The sequence below is a fragment of the Xiphias gladius genome, chromosome 11 (genome assembly GCF_016859285.1).
Source record: "Xiphias gladius isolate SHS-SW01 ecotype Sanya breed wild chromosome 11, ASM1685928v1, whole genome shotgun sequence".
In the NCBI taxonomy this organism is placed as follows: Eukaryota; Metazoa; Chordata; class Actinopteri; order Istiophoriformes; family Xiphiidae; genus Xiphias; species Xiphias gladius.
The window spans coordinates 27489341-27514843 of record NC_053410.1 but is presented as its reverse complement, the minus strand read 5'-3'; the positions used below and the strand labels follow the sequence as shown (position 1 = coordinate 27514843).

General features: G+C 38.1%; 1 protein-coding gene across 3 annotated transcripts in view; it reads left to right on the top strand.

Annotated features, from left to right (window-relative positions):
• The first annotated feature begins 17554 nt into the window (after positions 1-17554).
• exo1 (exonuclease 1) overlaps positions 17555-25503 on the top strand; it is a 31396-nt gene continuing 23447 nt past the window's right edge. For 2 of the 3 annotated variants that reach the window (XR_005708404.1, XM_040139659.1), the window contains exons 1-3: positions 17555-17838; positions 20106-20296; positions 20432-20551. Coding sequence is in view for 2 of the 3 variants with exons in the window: in XM_040139659.1 (XP_039995593.1) it covers positions 20136-20296; positions 20432-20551 (281 nt within the window). In the remaining variant the exon portion in view is untranslated. Of the gene's footprint in view, positions 17946-20105; positions 20297-20431; positions 20552-25503 lie in introns of all 3 variants that reach the window. The other variant, XM_040139660.1, reaches the window with a different exon arrangement.

The following is a 25503-nucleotide window of genomic DNA, read 5'->3' as shown; positions in this document are numbered from 1 at the left end:
GTGGCTGTTGATAGTACTAACTTGATAAAGAGTTGAATTACAGGTAGCACACAACAGGTAATTGATAGTATTATTGGTAGGTTGAGCTGCTGCTATCCCTGACAATATAACCATTTTTAACCATTCCCATAATTTTTCACTACCAGTGTTCCAGTTAGAGCTTGCCACATGTTCATTTCTCAGTTGTCTTACGTTTTCTAGGGCTACAGTTTGGTTACCGTCTTCGCCTGTGTGCACTGGGATAACAGTGCAGCATGTGTCACCTATGAGGTCACATATCCCTTGGCGTTCCACCATCATGGTGTCTAGGACGTAGGAGATGTTCTCTCTCCAACGATGGATAGACAGCGACCATGGAACCCTTTCAGAAGGCATGGTTTGAGCCTTAGAGAAGGCATGTGCATGTTACTGTCACTGAACGCGTTAGTAATGATACCTTTCCTCATCTATGAAATACAAACACATAATTCCTCCAACGTTACAGATATTAGCCCTCACCGCTGCCCCAAATGTTATCAGCGGTGCGGTGATAACATTGAATCGTAAAAATAGACCTGAAGGTGCCAATTGGGTAGCTCTGTTTAGATTAACGTATTATAAGAAATATGTTCAACAAGGGTTAAGATATCAAATGCAAATGACCTTGGCTGAAACTAATAGCGCTACGGAAAGGAAGTGTTTAAATTCTGTATGTACTCTTACCAAATATAGCATCTATTTGATTTGAAATAGGTATACAAAGCATACCTTGGGCGAATGATTTTAGTGTCACACATTCATCTTGGACAAGGCATAATTGTACCAAACCTTTAATTCCAACCAGACCTCGAAACAGAGATTTTACTGAGCCAAAACCCCCCATTCCTGTTCATCCTTTGACTGATGTAAGCCTCTGTGTTCATTTTAACGTGATAGGTGGGTAATTCATAGGTATGAGCAGCTCTACTAACAATGTTATTAACCTTTCCAGTGAGTCTAGAGACTTTACATTACCAGAATACGTTTATTTAGTTTATAGCAACATCGCCTACAGTTGTTCCAAACATAGGGAAAACTCCGTTCCATGTACATCACAAACGTGCCATTTCTGTAGGTTCAAGGGTCCTGGGTATATTAATACCATCATATGGCACATACAGGAGTCAAGAGGAATACGCCTCACAAGGAGGCGTATGTAAAATTATTGGTGCAGAATGCTGTACGTACATCTCAGATGCTTATTCAGCAGTTCAGGATGTAATATCAGATACAGAACAGGGCATTAAAGAATTGCGTGAAGACCATCGCTGGAATCCTTTTGGAGAAATGCAGGCATGGACAAGATCTTGGGGAGCTTCTCTTCTTAAAGGATTGTTATGGATAATAGGTAGCATGATTTTGAATATGATTGTTATCATCCTAATTGTAACCGTTTTTAAGGTTTGTGTCAAAAAGATTGCAACTACAACTTTGGTATCAGTTCAATACACAGACAAACCGGATTTGTACCCTGCTCCTGAATGGAATCCTCCTTATCCAGATAGGTTGGATAGTGATGACGAACTTGAGAATGTTGTGTAACCCAATGAAATATCGTGCTTTCCTTACCTGCTAGTAAAACAGTAAATGCTCTCATGGACTTAGAGTTAATGAGGTGATGTTCTGAATTGTTGTGAATTTACATCACTCGTGTTTGCTCTAAAAGGTCTTTTTTATACTAAATTTTAGTTGTTTGCTTGTAACTTATATTGTTTGCTTGTTCTTGTCTTGTCAAAAATGACAAAAAGGGAGGAAATATAATAGAAATTTCTTAACTTAGTAGCTCTTAATTAAGAGTTTTGCTGTGTCAGCACTGTACTTCATGTGTCCGACATGTTATTTGTCTAAAATAAACTGAAAGACCCCAACGAACTGGCTAGTCAAATATGGGCCCAATAGGCTTGGGCCAGGAGGAACGAAGTTTGCCTCTTTTGGAGGACAGATTGATGCCTACGGGGCTACTGACCACCAGCTCATATGAAATACATGTATAAAAGATCTGTTCAACTCCAGAGGAATTGTCAGACTCTTGAACCAGCTTTGGTGAAAGAACTCTGTCCCTACTCAGCTGAATAGTATTGCTCTGACTCTGTTTGTTGCCTCATTTAATCCTTTGTTTGATTTATCTTCTTATGCAATAAATTATTCAAAACTCAATTGAGTCTAATACTTTTATTTCTCACCAGGAAATTATACACTCATTTCTGCCACAGCAAGCTGACTGGGAAGCTGGATGGAGGCTAGCAGTCCCAAGGCAAGCTGACTGGGAGGCAGGCTGGAGGCTAGCAAGCCCAAGGCTAACCGACTGGGAGGCTGGAATGTGGCTAGCAGTATGGGAGGCTGGCTGGTGGCTAGCAGGCTGGCTGTGAATCTGGGGTGTTGTAAAAAGTCCTAGGCCAGTCAGGTAAGGAATTTTTTAGCCACAGCTTGGAGGATGCCTCTCTATGTGCCACTTTTAGAACAGCCTCTTTGTGCTCTCTACTTGCAGTCTTTTTTACCCCATTCACCATACAAGCTCACAAGAGTGTACAACAAATGAAAAAAATTAATCCTCAGAAGCAGTGTCTGCTGGGTTCATATTCAAGTTTGCACGGAAACAGGATAGAGGACCCAATGCAGACACAACAGCAGGCTGATTCAAGAAATTGTTCTTTAATATAAGAAAACAGGCTTACACGCAGACAGGTAGAAAAAACTTCAGTTCAGACAGACTGGCAAGCCAGACTCAAGAAATCCAAAACTCAGGGAGGCAAGGGTAACAGGGAACATGTGAAACTAATTGGGGTGGGGCAGGCAATCACACAGGCAGGAAAAAACACAAAGACCGGAAGTAAAACAGCCAAGGAGAGCCACGACATGGATATTGCGGAAGGAGGTTTGAATTGCTGTTGCACGCTATGATGGTATTTTGGACAATTTTTTTAGGTTAAGAGACTGATATTGGATTCCCGAACATCTGGACTTGACTGTAGGAACTGATTGTGTGGGGAATATTGTGGGGCATATTGACCGACGGCCTGTATAGGTCCGGAACAGTATTCTTTCTCGTATTCCTCACCATTTAGGAAGTAAAGATGGAAAGCAGGGGCCCAATGGAGACAAGGGTGTGATATGTTGAGTACCCCTTGGTGTTAGTATGAAGGATCTTGTTGAGAACTTGCGGGTACGCAACAGTGCAATCAAGAGTGCTAAAAGAATGACGAGGAGTTGAGAAAAAGGATAAGTGAAACAGTTCTGGTAGAATTTGATGTAAAGGATATCCCGAGGGACCTACATTTTTGGATTTGTTAAAAAAAAATGTTGTAAGGGAATATATTCAAAAACCCTTGAGATGGTCCAACTGCCAAGAATTTGAGCATTTGGCAAAAGTGTGCAAATGAAAGAGAAGATGTGCTATGTGTGGAGGAAGAGTACAACCGAAATGCTGCAACTGTGGAGGGAAACATAGGAATATTGGGGTTTTGAAGCAATGAGGGGTGTGGCAGAAGTCCAACAAATGTAAATAAAAGAAAAAATTATCTAATGCAGAATCAGTTAAACTGTCTAGGCAGGAGAAGAAGTCAGGGGAGCCACGGACAAATGGTAATGGAGGCAGAGCAGAATGATAAAATAAGGGTGTGGGAAGAGAAAGAGAAGCTGGTGACTTTCATTGCAGGGGTGATAAATACAGCATATGAGGTTCAGTCTAAAACTGAGAGGATTCAAATAATCATCAAAGCAGAAGTGCATCATCTTGATATAATAGGCTTGAAATGGGAGAAAGTAATAGACAATCTTGTTTTGCAGCCAAGCCGAAAATCACGTATTGTTTGATGATAATAACAATTTTTTATACTTCAGTTGAATGCAATAAGTTTGATAGCCAATGGACAGGAGCTCAAGAAATTTATAGTAGGAGGCAGAGACCAGACATTCTGTGCATACAAGAATCGTGGTTGAAACCAAATTTGGTATGTGTAATTTATGAATATGAAGCAATTAGGTGAGATAGGAAGGAGGAATCCCTTGTTTCACTTTTGTATAGAGTACTGGGCATAAAGAAATAAATTAAGTATGTGGTAGTGGAAGTGTGGGATGAAAGGAAGGAATTGGTGGTGGTGAATTATTGTTATCCATGTATGAGAATCGGATTAAACAAACTAGAGGAAATAGAAGGGCAAGGTAAGGCAAGCTAATGGTTTGGGGATTTCAATGCTCATAACACATTCTGGGAGAGTGAGAAAACTGATGGCAATGGCCAAGCCATAGAAGAATAATTAAATGGAAGGAGTTTAGTCAGCCTAAATGATGGCAGTAAAACAAGGATAGATGTCAACACAAAAGGATTCTGTACTTGACCCAATATTGGTTTCTAATAGTATTGCCCCAATATTTGACTGGAAAGTATATCATGAAGGATCCACTGGCAGTGACCACTACCCCACATTTTGTAAGATAAACATTCATGCATCAGTGACAGAAGTAGACAGGGGTGGACAATGGGTTTTTGGGAAAGCTAATTGGGGGAGGTTTAAGGAGGTGAGTGAGGAGTGAAGGCTACCTAAATAAGATTAATGGTAATAGATGATAATAGAAGGTATTAAGACAGCTGCTCTAAAATCTATCCCCAAAAGTCATGGAAAAACAATCAGGAAAGCAGTGCCATGGTGGAACAATACATGTAAAGAGACTGTTAGAAATAGAAAAATGGCATTTAAATTAATGGAAAGAACTCACAGCTTTCAACACATGAGATAATTAAGAAAAGCTCAGGCATTAGTGAGAAAGACAATAAGGCAGGCAAAAAGGACATATTGGAGAAAGTTGGGAACAAAGCTCCAGTAGGAGAAGTGTGGGGGATTATTAGAAGGATGGGAGGGGACAGCAGGGAGTGGATTTTTCCTGTGCTAAAACCACAGAATTAGAAGTGACTAATAAAGAAACAGCTTAGCTACTGGTTAATACTTTTGTTAAGACACACAGTTCTAACAATTTATCTGATGGGGGGAAAAAGAGGTAGAGAGGAAACAAAATCTGAAAATATGAATGCCTTGAGAAATAGGAAAAAGACAGAAGATGACATGAGTGTTCCATTTACAATGACAAAAGAATGGAATGACTGCTCCAGGAAAGGATGAAATATGTTATATTTGTTAGGTTTACACCACCTAATATATCAAACAACACACACAAAAGAGAGAAGACCCATGAATGAATTTCTTACTCGCGAGGAGAACGGACAGAGACTTGCTTAGTTACAATCTCCAACCCGCTCTAAGTTCGTCTCTACCCGCTCTAAATTCGTCTCTGCCGTTGCCTTGCTTTTTATTAAGATCAGGGCGTGCACAGTCTGCAGCGCTAAAACATAACTCACATTGTATATGTTAACAAAGTGTTTCTTTATATGGTGATATGTTATCTTCTCCGGACGTCTGGTTCCAGACAGTGGTGTCAAGGACGGGACGAGGAGCTGTTCTGTCTGCACAACACTTCTATTCTCACAATCTAAGGCATGAGGGGCCTTTTACGTTATAGTTTAATCATAGATGGATAATACAAATGTGTGATAACTAGATACAATTTTACTCTATCATGTCCCTCCTGTTTATCATACATTTGTTGAAATTCTCATATCACTGTGTCAGCCACTTCTCTCGAATTTTAGCTGTCAGGTCATTTTTATGAACACAAACATATTTACACTCAGAGTAACATGATTTAAACATCTGCGTCAGAATTTTCGCTGTCATCATCGTCATCATCATAGTCTGGATCGTCTCCAAGCAAAGGATACATTTGGGCCATGCGGTCTTCCATAGGTGAGATAGCTGTAGTAATGAAACGGTTAACAAGAGAACGCAGACATGGTATGCAACAACATCCACACAAGGTCAGAATGACAGCAAAAACAGCGAGTGACATCAGTACTGAGGCTACCAGAGCCTTATACTTGCCAAACACGCTCATCCATGAATCCCACATGGATGTGTCGACCCCAGAGTGTTCCTTCATCTTGCGATTGAGAGTCCTAAGACCCTCAATGGCTTTGGTGAGGCTTCCATCAGCAGCTGTGTTATTAGGGATGAAAGTGCAACACTGTTCCCCAAACATAGCACAGACCCCTCCCTTTTCTGCCAACAGCATGTCGACGGCTATTCTATTCTGGAACGCCATAAGGGAGGTCGCTGATAACTGGTTGTGAACAGCCTCAAACCCACTCTGTGCCCAATTGCCTAATCTCTGGACGTTGTAGTGAATGTAGTTGATACGGTCTACGTTTTTATTAATTGTGCACCACCAGCCGAGGATTCAAAACTTGCTGCTATTTGGTCTGCTAATTTGTATTCGTCAGGTACACCGCGTGGAACCCCAATTGCATCAATGTAAGTTGGATCATCACTATAGAATACATGTTTTTGTCTATTTAATTCAGAGAAGTCAGCTTGGCTGGCTAGAATTGCGACCCTGTCTGCTGTCATTTGATACAGAGACATTGGCAACATAAGAGTCACAAGAGCACACACTCCTGTTGCGTCACTAGGTAGTCTGTCAAACAATCTGTCATCTCCACACCACCACCATACGTCAGCTCTGGCTATGGGATTGAAATTACCTGGTACTTGAGTTATTGATGTACATTGCACTCTAGAGATATTGCCTAATTTGTATCCAGTACCTGTAATGTTTATACATGTAAAGTTACCTGGTGCCATCTTTTTAGAAAAAAGAGGTTTCTTTTTATCTTGATCGGTGACCGGAAAAACAGAGTCCCATGAGCTACAATTTTTATTTGGATTGTTCTTATTCATAACTTCAACCATACATTGTTCTGGGACGATAGTTGGGACAACCTGTAAAATGGGTCTAGGGCCCATACATACAACACAATCAGCTTGTACGTTATAGTTTAATCGTAGATGGATAATACAAATGTGTGATAACTATATACAATTTTACTCTATCAATATTATACTTAAACATTTAAGTAAAGAAGGATTGAGTAAATTAACATTGTATAAGAAAGCGTAGGAGGAAGGTAGCATTCCAGCAAGTTGGAAGGGGGCAGTTATTGTTCCTATAAGGGAGCCAGGGAAAGATGCAAGTAACCCATCATCAAATTATAGGCCAATGGCACTTACATCGGATATATGTAAACTTATGGAACACATTGTAAATGAAAGGTTATTGTGTGGTTTAGAGAAGCAGCAGCTAATATAAGGTGTCAGAGTGGATTTAGAAAAGGTAGGAGTACTTTGGATTCAGTATTATGTTTAGAAGATAAGATAAGGAAGGCACGAGTTAATAAAGAAACAGTGGCAGCAGTGTTCGTTGACATAGAAAAAGCTTATGATATGCTATGGAAGGAAGGAATTTTGATTAAGAAATTATCGGCACCCCCGAATTATAAATTCAGAAGTTAGAATATCTTCAGAAATACAAGCAAATTAACCAATTTTGTATAATCAGAATATTTAATAAAGTTTCCAAAGTTACTGAGCAACAACGACAACAACAAAAAATGCTTATATATGTAGTGAAATAAAAAATACAGACATAAAATGAATGCCCCCTTTTGATGAAATTAATTAATTAATTAGTTCCTCAAACAAAATAAACACGTATGACTCACCTGTGCTTAATTTTCAGTGTTCACATGATCTGAATTAACCAATGAATAATGGTTTTATTGCATAAAAAGGGGCTGATTGTTTCCTGTTTCTTTTTCACAATGGCAAAGACAAGAGAGCTGTCTGAGAGCATCAAAAATGTTACTACTAAAACAATTCCAAAGGCTACAAGGCAATCAACAAAGATCTTAATATCCCTCTTTCAAAAGTTCAGAATGTTATAAAGAAGTTTCACAGTCATATAAATATTAAGACGCTTCCAGGACACAGTGCTAAGAAGAAACTCAATGAGAGAAGTCAGCAAAGGTTGATCTTGATCCTTTAAAAAACATGCAAATCATCTAACAAGCTTCAGGCTGATCCGGGGGAATCTGGAGTGGTGGTTTCAGCCTGTACTATATGCCGCTCACTAAACCAAGTAGGGTTCCATGGGCAAAGGCCAAGGAGGACACCACTATTGGAAGAAAGGCACATAAAGCCAAGACTAATGCTTGCAATAGCTTTTATATATAAGCCACAGTCTTTCTGGGATAATGTTCAAAGGACAGATGAAACCAAAGTAGAGCTCTTTGGGAATGTAGTGCTTAAGTTTGTTTAGAGGCAACGAAATGAAGCCCATAAAAAAAAGAAAACCCTAACTACAGTAAAACATGGTGGAGGTTCTATCATGCTGTGGAACTGCTTTGCCGCCTCTGGTATTGGAGAAATGTGAGAGATGTGTTTCCCAGTGACAGAAAACTAGGTTTGAAGTGAAGGTCTTGGGTCTTTCAGACGAACAACAACCCAAAGCACACATCTAGCAGCACAAAAGGATGGTTAAAACGGAAAAGATGGACTGTTTTAAACTGGCCAGCAATGAGTCCTGACCTAAATCCCATTGAAAACCTTTAGAGAGAGCTTAAATCTTCCATTGCAAAAAGGACTCCTGCAAACCTTAAAGAGCTTGAATACATAGCAATGGAAGAGTGGAAGGAACTACCAGCAGACAGGTGCAAGAAGCTTCTAGATGGCTACAAGAAACGTTTAGAGGCTGTCTGTTGACTTTTTTTAAATAAGAGAACTATTCAAGTAAAAGTAGGAGCTCAAATGTCCGGAAAATATTAGGTAGAAAATGGGACTCCACAAGGGACAGTGTGGTAAGCCCTGTACTACTCTCAATTATACAAAAAATTAAAATTACATCTTTGGAACTGTGTCACCAGATATGGGAGGTCATTATTTGCAGATGATGGAGCCTTGTGGAAAAAAGTAAGAAATTTGGAACATGCAGTTCAAAAATTGTAAGAAGGGATAAAACAAATTGAAATTTTGGGAAAGAAATGGGGATTTGAAGTCTTGGTTGATAAAAACAAAACTAAATTTCTTTACGGGAAGGAGGATTAGGGAAAATTTTGAGATGAAGCTGTACGGAAAGAACTTAAAAAACAGTAGAGACATTTTGTTTTTTAGGTGCCTACTTTGACACCAGATTAACATGGAAAGACCACATTAAAAATCTAATAGATAAGTGTAAAAAGTTATAAATGTGATGAGATATCTGGTAGGGTTTGACTTGGGAACAGATATAGTATTCTTGAAATACATTTACATACAGTTAGGTCCATAAGTATTTGGACAGTAACACATTTCTTTGTAATTTTGCCTCTGTACACCACCACAATGTATTTGAAACAAAGCCATCAAGATGTGATTGAAGTGTAGACTTTCAGCTTTAATTCAAGGGGTTTAACAAAAATATTGCATTAACTGTTTAGGAAATACAGTCATTTTTAAACCTAGTCCCTCATTTTCAGAGGCTAATACTTATGGACCTAACTGTAGCTTTAATTAGAACCAGGCTAGATTATGGTTGTGTAGCATATGGGTAAGCATCAGAAACCAGACATAGAGGATCAGATGTTATCCAGGCCAAAGCCCTGAGAGTTTGTATAGGTGCAATAAGAACCTCCAAGTAGAGACAGGTGAAATGCCATTGTGTCTATGCGGGAAACAAATTTTAATTAACTATTGGATAAATCTGGAAGGTCATGAAGATAACCACTCAACCCAAAAGTGTTAAAGACCTGCTGGGAAAGGCATCTAAGAAATTTAATTTGTGTCTGACCTAGAGTTTTGCCCAACCTTAATTTGGCCAGTAATCCCTGTGTGGCTGCTATGGAATTACTGCAAATTAAGACAAAAAATATAAATGCAGATTTAGTGAGTGTTTAGAGAGTGATATATTGGTATACAGATCACAAATAATCAGATCATCTGCACGTATTTACTGATGGATCCAAAGACCCAGCTACAGACAGTAGAGGTTGTGCAGTTACATTGCTAGGTCACAAAAATTTTAATATTTAAATGCACTTCTGATTTCTTAGCTCTTTATACAGTTCCATTGTACGCCGTTTTTATGGCCCTATAATGGATTGAACAGTACAGACCAAACAAAGTCCTCATTTGCAGTGATTCTGTATCAGGACTCTTTAGTCTTAAGTCAGGTGTGTCCAATACTCGTCAGGATTTGCTATTCAAAATAATGTCAATTCACACAAGAGCAATAGAACAAATCACTGAGGTCATATTCTTATTGCTCAAATAGGTATCAGAAGAAATGAAAAAGTGGACAAACTAGCTAAAGAAGTACTTAGGAAAGGAAACATAGACATCTGTATCAAACTATTCAAACCAGGGCATCATATGGAAAAATATCAACAAAAAATATCAGCAGAGTATGGCAAGATCATTGGGATCAGGAGAAAAGGGGGACACATTTGAATCCAATTCAAAATAAACCAGGCAGTGTAAGGTACAGGGAAGGAAAAAGGGTCTCTGTGAGCATTGTCAGGTACCAGAAACTGTGGAACATGTTATCGCCAAATGCAATAGATTTACTTCAGAAAGGGAGGACATGATGGAGGAAATGCAAAGATTAGGGATGAGAGGAAGAGAATTAAATAACATACTGAATTGGGATGTAAGTAAACAGGGCAGAAGATTCTTCATCAACTTCTTGTGGGAAACAGGACTGATGGAAAAAGTAAAGTAGTCGGGACAATATAGGGGCTGACTGATTCCTGAAGATGGCAGTCATGCAACTACTTGGATGCCAGCTGCAGTTAAACATCAGCAGGAAGTAAAACAACCAAATGCACAACAGGTAAATGATAAAATAAAACAGGAAGCACAGAGTCAATATAAAGACACACAAGGAGCAGATTGCGACAATGCTTAGGATCAGAGATGTGCTAATAAGAATCTAGAGCCACGCTAGCAGCTCGTTGAGGGTCAAAGTCCCATTGCTTTGAGCTAAATACTAATGTTAGTATGCTAGTATGCTCACAATGACAACGCTAACATGTTGATGTTTGGCAGGTAATTTTTAACATGTTCACCATCTTAGTCTAGTGTGTAAGCATTATAACATTTGCTAATTAACACTAAACACAATTTCCATCTGAGGCTGAGGGCTTTACAGTTATTTGGTCATACACCAAAGTATTAGTCAAATTGAAATTTTGACCTGATGATGGCACTAGATGAAATGTCGGGGGTTCACAGATTTTATAACTACTCATCCTGTGGGGAACATAAATGTTTCTACCAAATTTCATGGCAATTCATAGGTCTTGAAACATTTCACTCTGAATCAAAAATGTTGACCTCATGATCACCAAAGACTTTAGGATTCATTCTCTGGGGACCATAAATGAACGTACACAAATTCATGGAAATCCATCCAAAAATTGTCAAAATATTTCCCTTTGGACTACAGTGGTGGACTCACTTACCGCGTGACAGACAGACCGAAAATGCCATCCCACAACCCATCCCTTCTGAAGGAGGTCACTGTTTGACATCTTTATGTTATTCTTCAGAGGAAAGAGGGCTGATTTCTATCTGAAAACCCCTGCCAGTTAAATGAAAATTTTGGGGAACACTGTCTGAAAGTAACATGTGGGTACCTTATGGTAACAACTGATCAGCAGGGGTGGCCATACTGTAAGGGAGCCTTAGGGGTAAGGTAGGCTATTCAGTCATGAGTAAAGAGAAGTGCATAGTTTGAAGTGATAAGGGCAGGGGGCTTAAAAACAAGGTTAGAGGAGGGAACTGCAGACCCTTAAAAGGACAATGTAGAAGGTTTGTTAGACAACACTGGTCTGCTAAAGACTTGTTGCAAAAACCATGACAACTGATTAATCACAGTAACCCAATATAGGTCCAGATAGTCAACACTCCAGTATGAACATGACTGAAGAAGAATTAAAACCGATCAGAGAGAGCCTGGCCCACCAGTAAGAAACTTTCTCTACAAGTGCATTATAGTTGTGTAAAAAATTAAGCAGCTCTTGCCCCTGCCACAGTGCTTTTTATATGTAGCATATGTCTCCAGAAGGAATGCAGATCACCGTTTTCTCGGCTGAGAAGTGACCCTATTAAGTTCCTTGGTTAGCATCTCTCAGCAAGTGTCCATGGCAATAGTGAAAGTACCCATCACGGTTTTCTAAAGCCCAAGGTAATGTCTTGAGATTACTTGTTTTGTCTGACCAAAAATCCAAATATAATATAAATATAACCAAAAATAATTCCAGTCCTCTCAAGGCCACAAAAATATAAAAGGCCTACTTTTACAGTTAACTCCCTTTCACTCAGAATGAGAGAGGACTAATTAAAAATTGTTTTACAAAGAGTGTTTCTGGATCCATTGTGATGGTACTTTAATTCCATCTGTCATGAATAAAGATTTCTTATGGACTTGTTTTCAGTGATACTAACAAATATTTGTAGAATAATATACTTTGATTTTCTAAGTTTGTGCAACATAACAACAATTATTGTTATTTGCAACACGGTACCCACTACTGGCTAAATCGTTTCACTTCATTACATTAGCCAATACAACACACCTGTACTTATGCCTATACAGTGGGGTTGAGCGTGTTGATTCATTGCTAAACATAAAGTACAGTCACACATGGCACATGGCTCTTAACAAACCATACATGGCTGTATGTGCAGCTGGGTATGATCTTTACACACCTGAGAGCAAACTGCCAATCTTAACTCCCTCTCAGCAAGTGTGCCCTTTAATTAAAACTTCAGTTCTGAGCCAGGTTGAGTTCCTTCTGCTTTAGTTGTTGTGGATGAATCCAAGACTGTCAATTTGCAGATTGTCTCTGTTCTTTCTCTTGTCTCTTACTCATTGCAAGTGTCATTTAACAGAATCAACTAATCCGAAACTGAGACCAAGACACTTATGGGTTCCAATGAGTTTCATTTCAAAGCAGTTTTGACCCTCTAGAGTACCTGCACCCCTTTTATTTCAGTAAAGGTGATTGTTACATGTTTGAAATTCACTCTGTTGAGTCACAGCAGCCACAAGTATGTGCTGATAACATATGTTATATTTGGGTTGCTTAGGCTCGACAGAGTGAATTTCATACATGGAATGCTAACAATGGTTGAAATAACAGGGGCTGCAGTTCTGATGAGTTGCATGTCACAGCCAAATTGTTTGGATCAAAATCAATCTCAAATTTTTTGGATATTTAAAGACTTTAGAGAATACTTGAATTCTATTTAAGTACTTTCATAAAATGCTTTCTATTTTAATGTGGAAACAAAAATCATTTTTCTTTCTTTCTCTCTCTCTTTTTTCTTAATATCTTCCTACCTAAACATAAACCCTCAGATAAGTTAATGGTTTACTGACTCTACCGACAGTGTATAGAAGTTCTTGTTAACTGAGGCTTAACACCCCCTTCATCATAACACTGTGCGTCTCCTTCGTGGGACTCTAAACTGATCATCAATCGAAGTACTCCCTAGCTGTGGTAGCCACATTGTGACATCCTTTCACTATACAGAGTGTGCTCAGGCTGGTGCACAGGCACCATGGAGCATAAATCACCTAAGGATGAGAGCACTGCCAAGGGACAAGAGTCCAACCGGTGGAGAATGTTGTGGCATACCGTTGAGCACAACAGAAGAGACAGATTTTTTTTTTTTAGGTGTAATGCATTCTAGGCTACCCCCAAAAGATGCACTCTTTCCTTTCTCACAGTTGTAAATTAGTTGAGAGTCCATGTGGCCGCTGTAAACATATCTGGTGTTTACATTCAAAGACAATCAAAGACCACTTGGAGGAAGCAGGAGATAAGACTGGATTCACAAGTGACTGCCAATGGCCCTGGTAGACCATATTGGAGACTACACAGGAGAATCTGTATCAAAAGGATACGTCAGTGATTTTAGCATACAAGAACACCTCTCCCCACTGAAGTTGGGGCAATAGATCTCTTATCCATTAAATATCTAGGAGAAATGCAGTGTATGCAGCTGAAGAGGTAAAACAATGTAAGTATTACTGAATTAATTAGGGGTCCAAGCAGAAAAGCTGTTGGAACCCTATTCTTTTTGTTTTCAATAGGGGTGTAAGCTCATGGGCCTGGGGGCCACGCATGCAAAGCAGCATGGCTCCCAGTACCAATGGTGCTGGGAACCCTACTGTAATCACTCAGATTTTTTATTTGGGATCCAAGTCCAAGGGAGCGGGGGAACACGCTTGCAAAGCAGGGTTGCTCCCAAAATTTTCAGTGGAGGTATAGAATGGTGCACACATCTGACACCAAAAATGACACGTCCACCTACAGATGGCACTATGATCAAGGTAAGCGTCTTTTGGCCACTAACTCCCAAGTAGTATATCGCACATTCAAAAACCTTATATCCGTGCGTTCCCTGAATTTAGCTGAATCTTTTGATATAGCCCACACCCATTAAATAGAGTTTTGATTTTCCAAAAAATGCAAAAGTTAAAACGGAAACACTTGTACTTGTACACAGGAAGTGATGTCATATCTTACGTAGGTCTGTCCGATTAAGACAAAACTTTGGCCAGTCGTGTGCCATGCCACAATGAGCGTCTTTACAAAATTTGGTGCATATTGGCCACTAGGTGGCGCTGTTACACAAAGTTGAACAGTTGAATAAAGATGAAGTCCAATCTGCAAAAATTGTTGCACTTAACATCTAATGACCCTCATAATTGTTGGATAAGTTGCAATAAGTTTACTCAACCCCAAGTCAAATGTATATGCCAAGCTAGGTTAACCATGCTCTCTAGAATACCCGGCTGGAATACCCCTCAGAAACATCCCAACCTTGGTGGAATGTTTTCCAATATCTTTGCCGCTCTCAACCTGAGTCTTGTATTGCAACCGTAGGCCTGAAGGTCTGACTTGCATCGCCTCAACGAGCTGCCGGGTGCGAATTGCGCAGGGGGCTTGGACCCCATTAATACCTGCCTGCAGGTATTGTTTTATTTTGCATTTGCAGATCAGTTTGCTCCCTTCCTCCATGGGATGTTTTTGTAATGTATAACAGATACAGCTCTTCCACCCATGACGACTCAAGGCCTAAACACATTAACCCCACACTTATATGACACACATATATGATATGTGAAAGCCTAAACACATTATTCCCACACATGATCCCACATATGATATGTGATATGTGGCACCCAGTTTGTCTTCTCAATGGTCATTATAAAGCACTGTTGTGGCTCCTCTGTGTATTCCTCTTTTAAGAATTCTGTGAGGTCTTCAACACTGTTGAGCATGGCATCATATTTCATGCCTTACAGAAATTTGGTTTTTAACTCTTAGTTTTGTGCTGCAATTCAAACTATGTATAAGAATTCAAATTGCTCAATTAAAGTGCACACAGATACTTCTCCTAAAATTGACTTAAAACCAGGTCAGACAGTCATTTTCCCTATACCTTTTTTTTTTTTTTTTTACTGCTCAACTATTCTCTGACTTTCAAAAAATCAGCCCTTTGAAAGGTACAGTATCTCTATTGCTGATGGGGAGATCACCAAAGATTCCAGATGTTCATTTCGCTTTATTCTGATTATAGATAAAGTCCAAAAAAAAGTTTACTGGGTGGCTGCAGAGGGCTTTGGTGTTGAGAGGCAGAATTTTACTAACTAAAGCAGAGGGCAAATCTCAACTCACTGCTTTATCTCTTGATGTATACAGACAGATTGCAGAGACGATTAATAATAATTTAATGTAATGTGTAATTTTATCTGGAAAAACAGACCCCAGTACATAAGAAAATCTGTGTTAATGAACACTTTGAACATAATGGGATTAACTCTCTTGTTTTCTCACCTCTCAATGATACTTTCAAGATCATTTGGAATAAACAATTTTGAAAACAACCAACCTCCAACTCAATTACATTTTCTTCGAAACTAAGAGCATTTGACTTTGTTTCACCCGGCAGCCATAACACAGAAAAAATGTCTCTAAAACTGTCTAACTTAAAAAATATCTCTTTCTTGATCCTTAATTTATAAACATAAATTTTCTTCTCATATATATTATATGTCAAACAACAGATATTTTGTACAAGAGCAAATCATTATTTTTTAGGAACTGGTTTGAACATAAAATATTTTTGGTTGGTCAGTTGTACAGATCTCATGGTTTACTTGTCTTATTCTGAATTTGTTGACAAATATAACACTGCAATACCTCCAAAGGAATTTGCTGTAGTTTTTGACGCAATCAGTTTGGGTGTACTAATGCTTTACATTAATACAGTAAATCTTCAGACATCCTTGTTTCCACTGGCCCCCCTTGTAACTCCCAATGGTCAAATCTGTTTCTCCTAAAAAACAAATTAAAAAGCGTAATATTCGTTCTTTATTCCAGAAACACTTGGTCTCTGTTGCATTTTTGTACATTATATCTTACTTGAATACTCTCCTTTCTGGTCTCATTTGGAAGAAAATATGGAATTTATTATCTAAATTTCTTAATACTTGTAAGACAAAAGGAGCATCTTTTAAGATTATTCATCGATATTACCTCTCCAAGGTCTTTTTAGAAAAATTTAAAAAGGACATTGATTTATTTTTTTTGTGTGTGTGAACTGTGCCCTGAAGTATTAGAGCATTTATTTACGGTCTGTCCTCATACTCACAAATCTTGGCAAGATGTCAGTCTATTCATCACTAAACATACTGACTCAGAGGGTCCCTTTCTTTTACATGTACTGTTTTGTTCTACCAATTAGTCTTTTGTTAAAGCCAATGAATTCTATATTAATTTTATTTTATTGTTGGTGAAAATACTCATTCATAAATGTTAATCCTCAAATCGCAGACCCCTTTTCTTAGTATTTGAAACAGACTGCAAACAGTACATTCAAACATTGCATTGCTCTAAAAAAAAAGAAAGCTTGTAAAATACTAAATTTATGTATTTTAATATTTTTATGTAATATTCTTGTCCACTGTGTTACTCTGGTGTAATGTGATTTTTGTCTCATTCCCTGGCTCTCTTTGTGTATTATTGTTATTTGTTCAATAAAAGTTTATGTTACTAAAAAAAAGGACCCTGTGAACATGAATGTGTGGAACCCAAAAATTGGCCTTTACTGGCACAAACCTGTATTTTCATCTGCAATGGCTGGCTTGACAGTGGAAATTTCATAATTCCATAGGCTATATCGATGTTTTTCTTTGGACACTTTGAAATCAAGTAGCACACATTTTATTTTGTGTTTCATTTTATTTTTTGACTTTGAAAATCGTGTTCATTTTTGCATGTAAAAACCTGATTATTGAACAGATAGGCTACATAAAACTGTGTTCTATAAATCATTATTCAAACCTACAAATTTCAGACTAACCATTTTCATATTTTCATCCATCATTATGAATGAACCCGGTAGTGACGATTAAATCATTGTTAAACGTTCGCCTGAGGAATCATTAAAATATCAAATAGTTTTTGCCTTGTCTGTTCGTACTCCCCATGGATGTAATGTACTCCTGCCAGAAGCATGCAGAGAATGGTATTTCCCAAAGAGGCGGGGGCGGGGAGAAGCGCATGCGGCATATGAGACGGCAGCAGTATGTCGTTCAATCTCTGTCAGCGGATGATCAGACAGCGGAAATTACCGTGGGAGATGCCGAGATAACCGTTATTCTTGAGACCAAAGTAAACAAGATATGAACATCGTAACATGCTCTAGCCATCACATTTTAGAGCAAACCTCTTTTTCTACCCGTTAATCCCGCCCTCCCTGTCCATCTGGCCAATAGCAGCAGCTCATACTGAACCACTTCCTTTGCCGCTAAAACTAAATTCGCCCCAGCTTCGATCTTGTCAAGCTGCCTATATATGTGGATAAAAACAACAGGAGATAAGTAAGTTTGAAGTCGGCATTCATTGAGTTTTTGACGTTAGCTATATTGCTTGTGTTATCTTTGATTCAGTCTACACGAACATCGATTGCAGCTACTGTTAGCGTTATGTAAGCGAAGAAACTGCCGACTTTGTTCTGTTACTTTTTTGTTAGATGAAAGATTCCTTTTAAATTTTGTTTCAGTTATTGACTGTATTTTTAAGACCAAGAAATAGTGCGCTGCACCCAAAAGAAACGTTGATGCTACCTGTAGATACGGGGATGTTCTCCCTGTATATACTGTTTCTAGTGAATTCTATATTTGAAACTTCGAATTTATGTTGTCTTGCTTATAAATAAACAAGACACGTCTTAAAACATACCTCGATAACATTAAGAATTTTTTTCAGGTTGTATGCTAAATTCGGCATACAGAGTTTCCCTAAGCAATTCTTTCGTTACTGTCAATGATACTTGAAATCTCAATAATGAATTTTGTTTGGCTTCAGCTAGCTTTAACGTTAGCCCCGTCTTGCTTGTTTGGTGGATGAAAATAGCTTAAATAAACGATAACCACTAAACCTGAAAATGTGGATGTGATGTGCCGGATGCGCTCCACATTAAAGCGTGACCGGTAAGCTGTAAATAAATCCTATACGGTCTTAAGTGCTATCGGCTAACGACTTCCGTTTTACTATTAAGTATAGCAAGTAAAAATGTCCGTCTTCTTAAAAATTTAAATCGGAGCACAGTTTGACAACTTTCCATCGCTATTTGAGAGCTTCCTCCTCATTTATTCAGTCGCCGTAAGCGGTCACTGGCATTAAGCAGAAACAAATGATCAAGTAAGTATTTGTAAAACCCGATCTATGATATTGAAGCTCGCCTCTAGAGGCGCACGTACCAGGGGATGAGCACCGTGCGCGCAGCCTGTGTGTGCAGTGGACCACCCAGGTTGCTCAGAAAGAACATCTCATTACGAACTTCAACTCAGCTAATGGTTTAATGTGTCCTGTAAATAACATCTATATTCACATATGCAAATGAATAGTTTAAAGTATAGAGACAGAAATGTATGGCCCTTTTTTAAGTGATGTATTTACAAATATTGAATATCTAAACTCTTAACCGCACTAGAGAATATTGCCAAATCTAGTTGTTTTATTCCATGTATTAAACTGTCCATCATTTAGAGAAAGTGATAAATTTACAGAAGATAAAAAAAGAAACAAATCCAAAGCCTTAAGAGTAAAGTGAGATGAAAATCGAAACATTTACTAATATTTACAATCAGTTCAAAGAAAACTGTGAGGTGGGAAATAGGTTAAGGTGCCAACCTTGAACTACGGCATCTCTGGTTAAATTCAGCTGTGGACCGCCCAAAAATATGTATAAAATACACAACCATACAATACATTAGGTTTTAGGAGACATTTTAAAAAGGACACCACCTTTGCCTGCCTGCGATTCCTCACAGAGGGTGCCACAACTGAGGGGCCAGACAGCAGAGGGTTGAGTGCCTAGATGACAAGCTTCAAAAAGCCCAGCATATCTACAGTCTTGGAGATGCTCTAATCCATGCTTCCTGTCATGATCAGGCCTTTTTCAGAGTCTTTCAGTCTTATTGTAAACCAATTATCAGTAAAATGCACACATTCAAAGCACAGATAGATAGATAGACTCAAGATAGAACTATAACTAGTCTATATGTGCTGAATATACACTGTACAATGAAAGTAATATACTATAATACATTGCACAAATAAGGTGAATATTCTAAAAGCATGCAAATGTAAAGGAGGAGAGCCTATTTCATCTGAAGTGACAGGATTTCCATTTTTCTGGTAACTGATTTGAAAGTAGTGACATAGCCATGGCTCCTCTTACAATGTAAAGGATGATGTCAACTGTATGTTTAGAAAAGAATAACACCAGAATGACTTATTTGCTTGTGACGTTGAGTGGTTTCAAAGTCAATTTAGTTTCTCAACTAATGTTTTGTCAGACTTTTGTAGTTCTTTGGCCCTAGGTTATGCATTCACTCAATATTAAGTTAATTTAAGAGTCAGGTGGTTTAGATATAATTACAGTTCTTAAAGTTAGCCCATGCAACTTTTTTCTTACTTTTTTATATGAGGAAATTTAAGCATACTCTTAAGAATGGTTTTAAGATGTTATTAATTAATGATGTTATTAACATAGAGATTTGTTGGTGGATGATATGTCTTTCCTCAAATGCTCAAGTGTGAGCATTTGTTTTTAATCAATATTTTCCTGATTCTTTAACAGGTTCATTGTTACTGAAATCAAAATTTGAAAATGGGAATCTCTGGACTACTACAGTTCATCAAAGATGCTGCAGAGCCCATCAGTGTGAAAAAATACAGAGGCCAGACAGTAGCTGTGGACACGTACTGCTGGCTGCATAAAGGAGCATTTTCATGTGCCGAGAAGCTCGCTAAAGGAGAACCAACTGATCAGTAAGCATTTTTATAATTGTAGATGAATGGGAAAAGTGGTTTTTAGAAATATGTCAATATTTACCTTGTAATCTACCTGTAATGAGGGTTGAATGTCCAGAACTGATATTGGCTTTTTATTTTTTCCAATCGTAGGTATGTTTGGTACTGCATGAAATTTGTGGACATGTTGTTGACCTTCGGTGTCAAACCAGTACTGGTGTTTGATGGACGCAATCTGCCTTCCAAACAAGTGGTGGAAAAGGCTCGCAGAGAGTGAGTTTTTACCCTGATTATACAATGGCATGAAAAAGTTTGGGCATTCCTGGTCAAAATTTCTGTTACTGTGATTATTTATGTGAGTAGAAGATGAACTGATCTCCAAAAGGCATGAAGTTAAAGATGAAACATTCCTTTCAACTTTTTAAGCAAGATTAGTTTATTAATTTTGTTTTGTACAATTTTAGAGTGAAAACATTTTGGTACCCCAAGAGATTTAAGCTCTCAGATCATTTTTACCAAGGTCCCAGACCTTTATTAGCTTGTTAGGGCTATAGCTTGTTCACAGTCATCGTTAGGAAAGGCCAGGTGATGCAAATTTCAAAGCTTAATAAAAAATCAGACTCCTCAAACCTTGTCCCAACAATTAGCAGCCATGGGCTTCTCTAAGCAGCTGCCTAGCAATCTGGAAATTGAAATAATTGATGCCAACAAAACAGGAGAAGGTTATAAGAAGATTGCAAACCTTTTTTTCAGGTAGCTGTTTCCTCGGTTCGTAATGTAATTAAGAAATGACAGTCAACAGGAGCGGTGGAGGTCAAGTTGAGGTCTGGAAGACCAAGAAAACTTTCTGAGGGAACTGCTCATAGGATTGCTAGAAAAGCAAATCAAAACCCCTTTTTGACTGCATTGTACTACTGTGCAGTGACACCTGCACAAATATGACCTTCATGGAAGAGTCATCAGAGGAAAACCTTTTCTGCGTCCTCACCAAAAAAATCAGTGTCAAGAGTTTGCAAAAGGAACATCTAAACAAGTCTCATGAATTTTAGAAACAAATCCTGTGGACTGATGAAGTTAAAAATAGAACTTTCTGGCTGCAGTGAACAAAAGTATGTTTGGAGAAAAAAGGGTGCAGAATTTCATAAAGGAACACCGCTCCAACTTTGAAGCATGGGGTGGATTTATTATGCTTTTGGTTTGTGTTATAACCCAGTGGTATGGGGAACATTTCACTGGTAGAGGGAAGAATGGATTCAATTAAATACCAGTAAATTCTGGGAACAAACATCACACCGTCTTTAAAAAAGCTGAAGATAAAAAGAGGATGGCTCCTACATCAGGGTAATGATCCTAAACACACCTCAAAATCCACATTGGTATAGCTCTAGGTTTTGCCATGGCCATCACAATCCTCTGACCTAAACATCATTGAAAGTCTGTGGATCGGACTCAAATGAGCATTGCAATGAAGACAGCCCAAGAATCTCACAGAACTACAAGCGTTTTGCAAGAAAGAATGGCGGAAAATTCCTCAAACAAGAACTGAAAGACTTAGCTGGCTACAAAAAGCGGTTACAAGCTGTGATACTTGCCAAAGGTGATGTTACTTAGTGCTGACCATGCAGGGTGTCCAATCTTTTTTTGCACGCATTTTTCCTTTTTTGTTATTTTGAAACTGTAAAAGAAGGAAATAAAAAAGTAATCTTGCTTAAAATGTTGAAGAAATGTGTAATCTTTTTCATCTTTTACTTGCTTAAGTATTCACAGTAATAGAAATTTTGACCAGGGGTGCCCACACTTTTCCATGCCACTGTATATGAGTGTGTGGATGCAGGACACATAAAATACATATCCTGGACATCTGTCCTAACAAATCCTAGAATACAAGGAAAAATGAAATAAAAAGGAAATTCATGTTGTTATTTAGGCAGGTTTGTTATTTTTGCATTTTAGTTTAAATGTGTGAATTAGAGACTAGTTACTGAGCTGCTATGTAGAAAGTCTATACTGGAATGAGAACTCTTGGGACACCAACGGTAGCTATATTTACTTTAGTGAGATATGAAAACATTTTGGCAACATCCAAGTAGGTAGTCAATACTGAATACCAATAATGAAACGTACAATAAATACCCAGTACAACATAGCATACATACACTATTCTCCAGCCTTTTAGAAATAAGACAAGGCCAGACTGAGACAACAAAACTAAGAGTCTACACTTGCTAGCATTGGTGCTTTGAGCTAAATGCTAATATTAGCATGCAAGTCTGCACAATGCTAACATGCTGATCTTTAGCAGATATAATGTTTATCATGCTCACCATCTTAGTTTAATGTGCTAGCAGGTTAACATTTGCTGAGTACGACTTTACACGAAATATAACTGAGGCTGAAGAGAATCGCGTTAGTTTTGCAGGTTTTTGGTCATAAACCAAAGTATTGGACAATCTGAAATTTTAACCTCATGATCGTGCAAGATGGAAAGTCAGATGACCAAAGTATTTATGAATCATCCTGAGGGAGACAAAAGGTTCTGTACCAAATTTCATGGTTGTCAAGAGATTTCACTCAAAACCACAAATGTGAACCTCACGATGGAGCTAAAAGAAACCTCAGGTGATCACCAAAGGGTACTTTCTCTGGGATCCATAAATGTCCGTAAAAAAATTTGTGCCAATCCAACTGGTGAGTTGGTTGAGATATTTTTCCGAATAATTGAAAAAACTGACCTGCTGGTGGTGCTTAATGAAATGTGAAGGGATCATGAACGTTACTATGATTCATCTTCTTGGGAACTAGAATATCTTTACCAAATTTCATGGCAATCCATCCAATAACTATTGAAATATTTCAGTCTGTACCAAAGTGGTTGACCAACCAACCTTCAGAAACATAGACAGGCCTGTGTTGCCATCCCTTTGGCTCAAAACCAGCCCAAGTAAGAAGTGGTAGCTTACTCTAAAGCTACTGTATAGAACTTTTTTAAATAATTATTTTTTTAATATATTTTTAGTTGAAATATGCTCCAAAACAACCTAATGTGGAGAGGTGCATCGAAAGGCTTCTGTGACCCAGACTCATTGAACAGCAGAGATATTCCCCTCTAAAGTTTGCAAGCAAGTCTCACCCTTCTTAACCAATCAGGAAGGCCAAATGCAGGGGTAGGAGCTCATGGCTGTCATCAATATGTCAACATGCTTAGATCTCTGGGAACGACATAAGTAAGTAGATTTGGAAAATACAAGCGTGACGTACGGAAAAACAGAAAAGCAACTCTTCCTCAGGGGACTGAGAATGTTAATGCAGGATGTGATCAGAAAGTGTAAGCAAGAACAGTCCGTCGACAATTACACAGAGAGGGATATTATAGTCGAGTCAGTCGAGTTAGGTGGTAATTTTGTCAGCTATTTATAGATTTTGTCCTACACTTAGTCCTGAGATAAAAAGTGCATGTTAGTTTTAGTCGTATTTAGTCAACTTCATTCTTTTTATTTTTTCGTCAATTTTTAGTCAAATAAAACTCTGGACATTTTAGTCTTGTCTTAGTCAAAGATAAACTTAAACATTTTAGTTTGGTTTTAGTCAAGACCAAGAATGACCATATTAGTCAAACTTCAGCAGTCTGCTTTCAAATAAGATATAATCCAACTGATTTTAACAATTATGTCTGGAAAGATGCAACAACATTTGCAAATCCAATGCAGTCTAAGTCTTGCAATATGAGTCAATCCGAAAGTAACCAGGAAAAATGAAAACACGTCCATTTACAATCAAAAAGAACCTAATACAACAGCCCTGCAATAAATCCTACCCTCATAATATTCAGTTTTGTCAGGACTGTGCCAGAAAGGTGGTGTTTTTATTCTGTAATTTGGTATGTCTTAGTTGTAGTGTTGTACTAGATTGTGTTATATAGTAAGTGTTTATAATAGGTTGTACAATACCAATTAAATATATTTGTAAAGAAAATATTAGGAACCTTTTTGCACACAACACAAGCTATGTACTAGACAGTCAACTACTGCCCAACAGACTTTATTCAAGCCCAAAACAATCTTCTGAATTTTATGTTATGCATTTTAATAACCAGTTGATATTGCAAATAGACTACATTTAGCTATAACGGACCCATTCAGAATTGACAAGACCTGAATGTGTAGGCTATGGCATTATAGTTGTGTGCTTTAACATGGATAGCATGTTTAATACACCAAAACAAACAAACTTTTCAAGCAAAAGATTGGCCAACATAGCTGACTGGGCTACTAACTTTTTAGTGAGACTAAATGTAGATGTTGTTGTGAGATGCTTATAAATGATTGTACACCACTGCCTTTAGTAGTAAGCTTAATACGGCTTTAAAAGTAAACTAACATTATTCGATATCTTAATGTTAGGTTACCTCAGTTTCAGTGTGGTGTGCCTTAAAGTGTTTCTTCAGGTTTGTGTTTTTTTTCCTAGTGATTTTTGTAGTCACAGGGCTTCTTCCCTAACAATACTACACTCTCACTTTTTCTCTCGGTGGTGTTATATTTGAATTTGGTCCAAATGTCAACCCATTTTGTTGCTGTCATGTTCTTTTCCCTTCACTGTATGTTATCCAATCACCTACAGTCATAGCATTTAAGTGCATAGCTAGGTCTAGTCTAGGACTGCTCGCAGTGCGTTTATGGGTGTGCTGGTGCGATACTGGTGTGCAGCATACCAGAAAGATGATTCAAGTGCACAGAAAGAGAAATTTGCAGCGCAGCCATTCACAGAAGGGTTTTTAAACTGTTTGAAAAAACACTATGTAATTTTGTCTCCTCTTTTCACGTCAATGAAAATATAGAGAGGGTTTTTTATTTTTTTAAACTACATTTTAGTCCCGTCTTTTTTGTCAATGATATTGCATGTTAATATAGTCACAGTTAGTGTTAAATGACGTTGGTGCTGTTTCATCTTATTCATGGAAATAAAGGTTGTTGACAAACATATTTAGTCGTAATTTTCATTAACAGAATTAACACTAGTAGGGTTTTAGTGCATAAACCTCTCATTACTAAGAATGCACACTTCAGAGTTAAGTGTTGCAAAAACCACAGGCACTGATCTACAGAAATGTGGACAAATGTGATATGGTCAGATGAGTCATCCTTCACCATATTCTTGACAAGCGGGCAAGTGCATTTGTGGCGTACACCTAGAGAATTGTACAGGCCTGAATGTTTGATCCCTGCAGT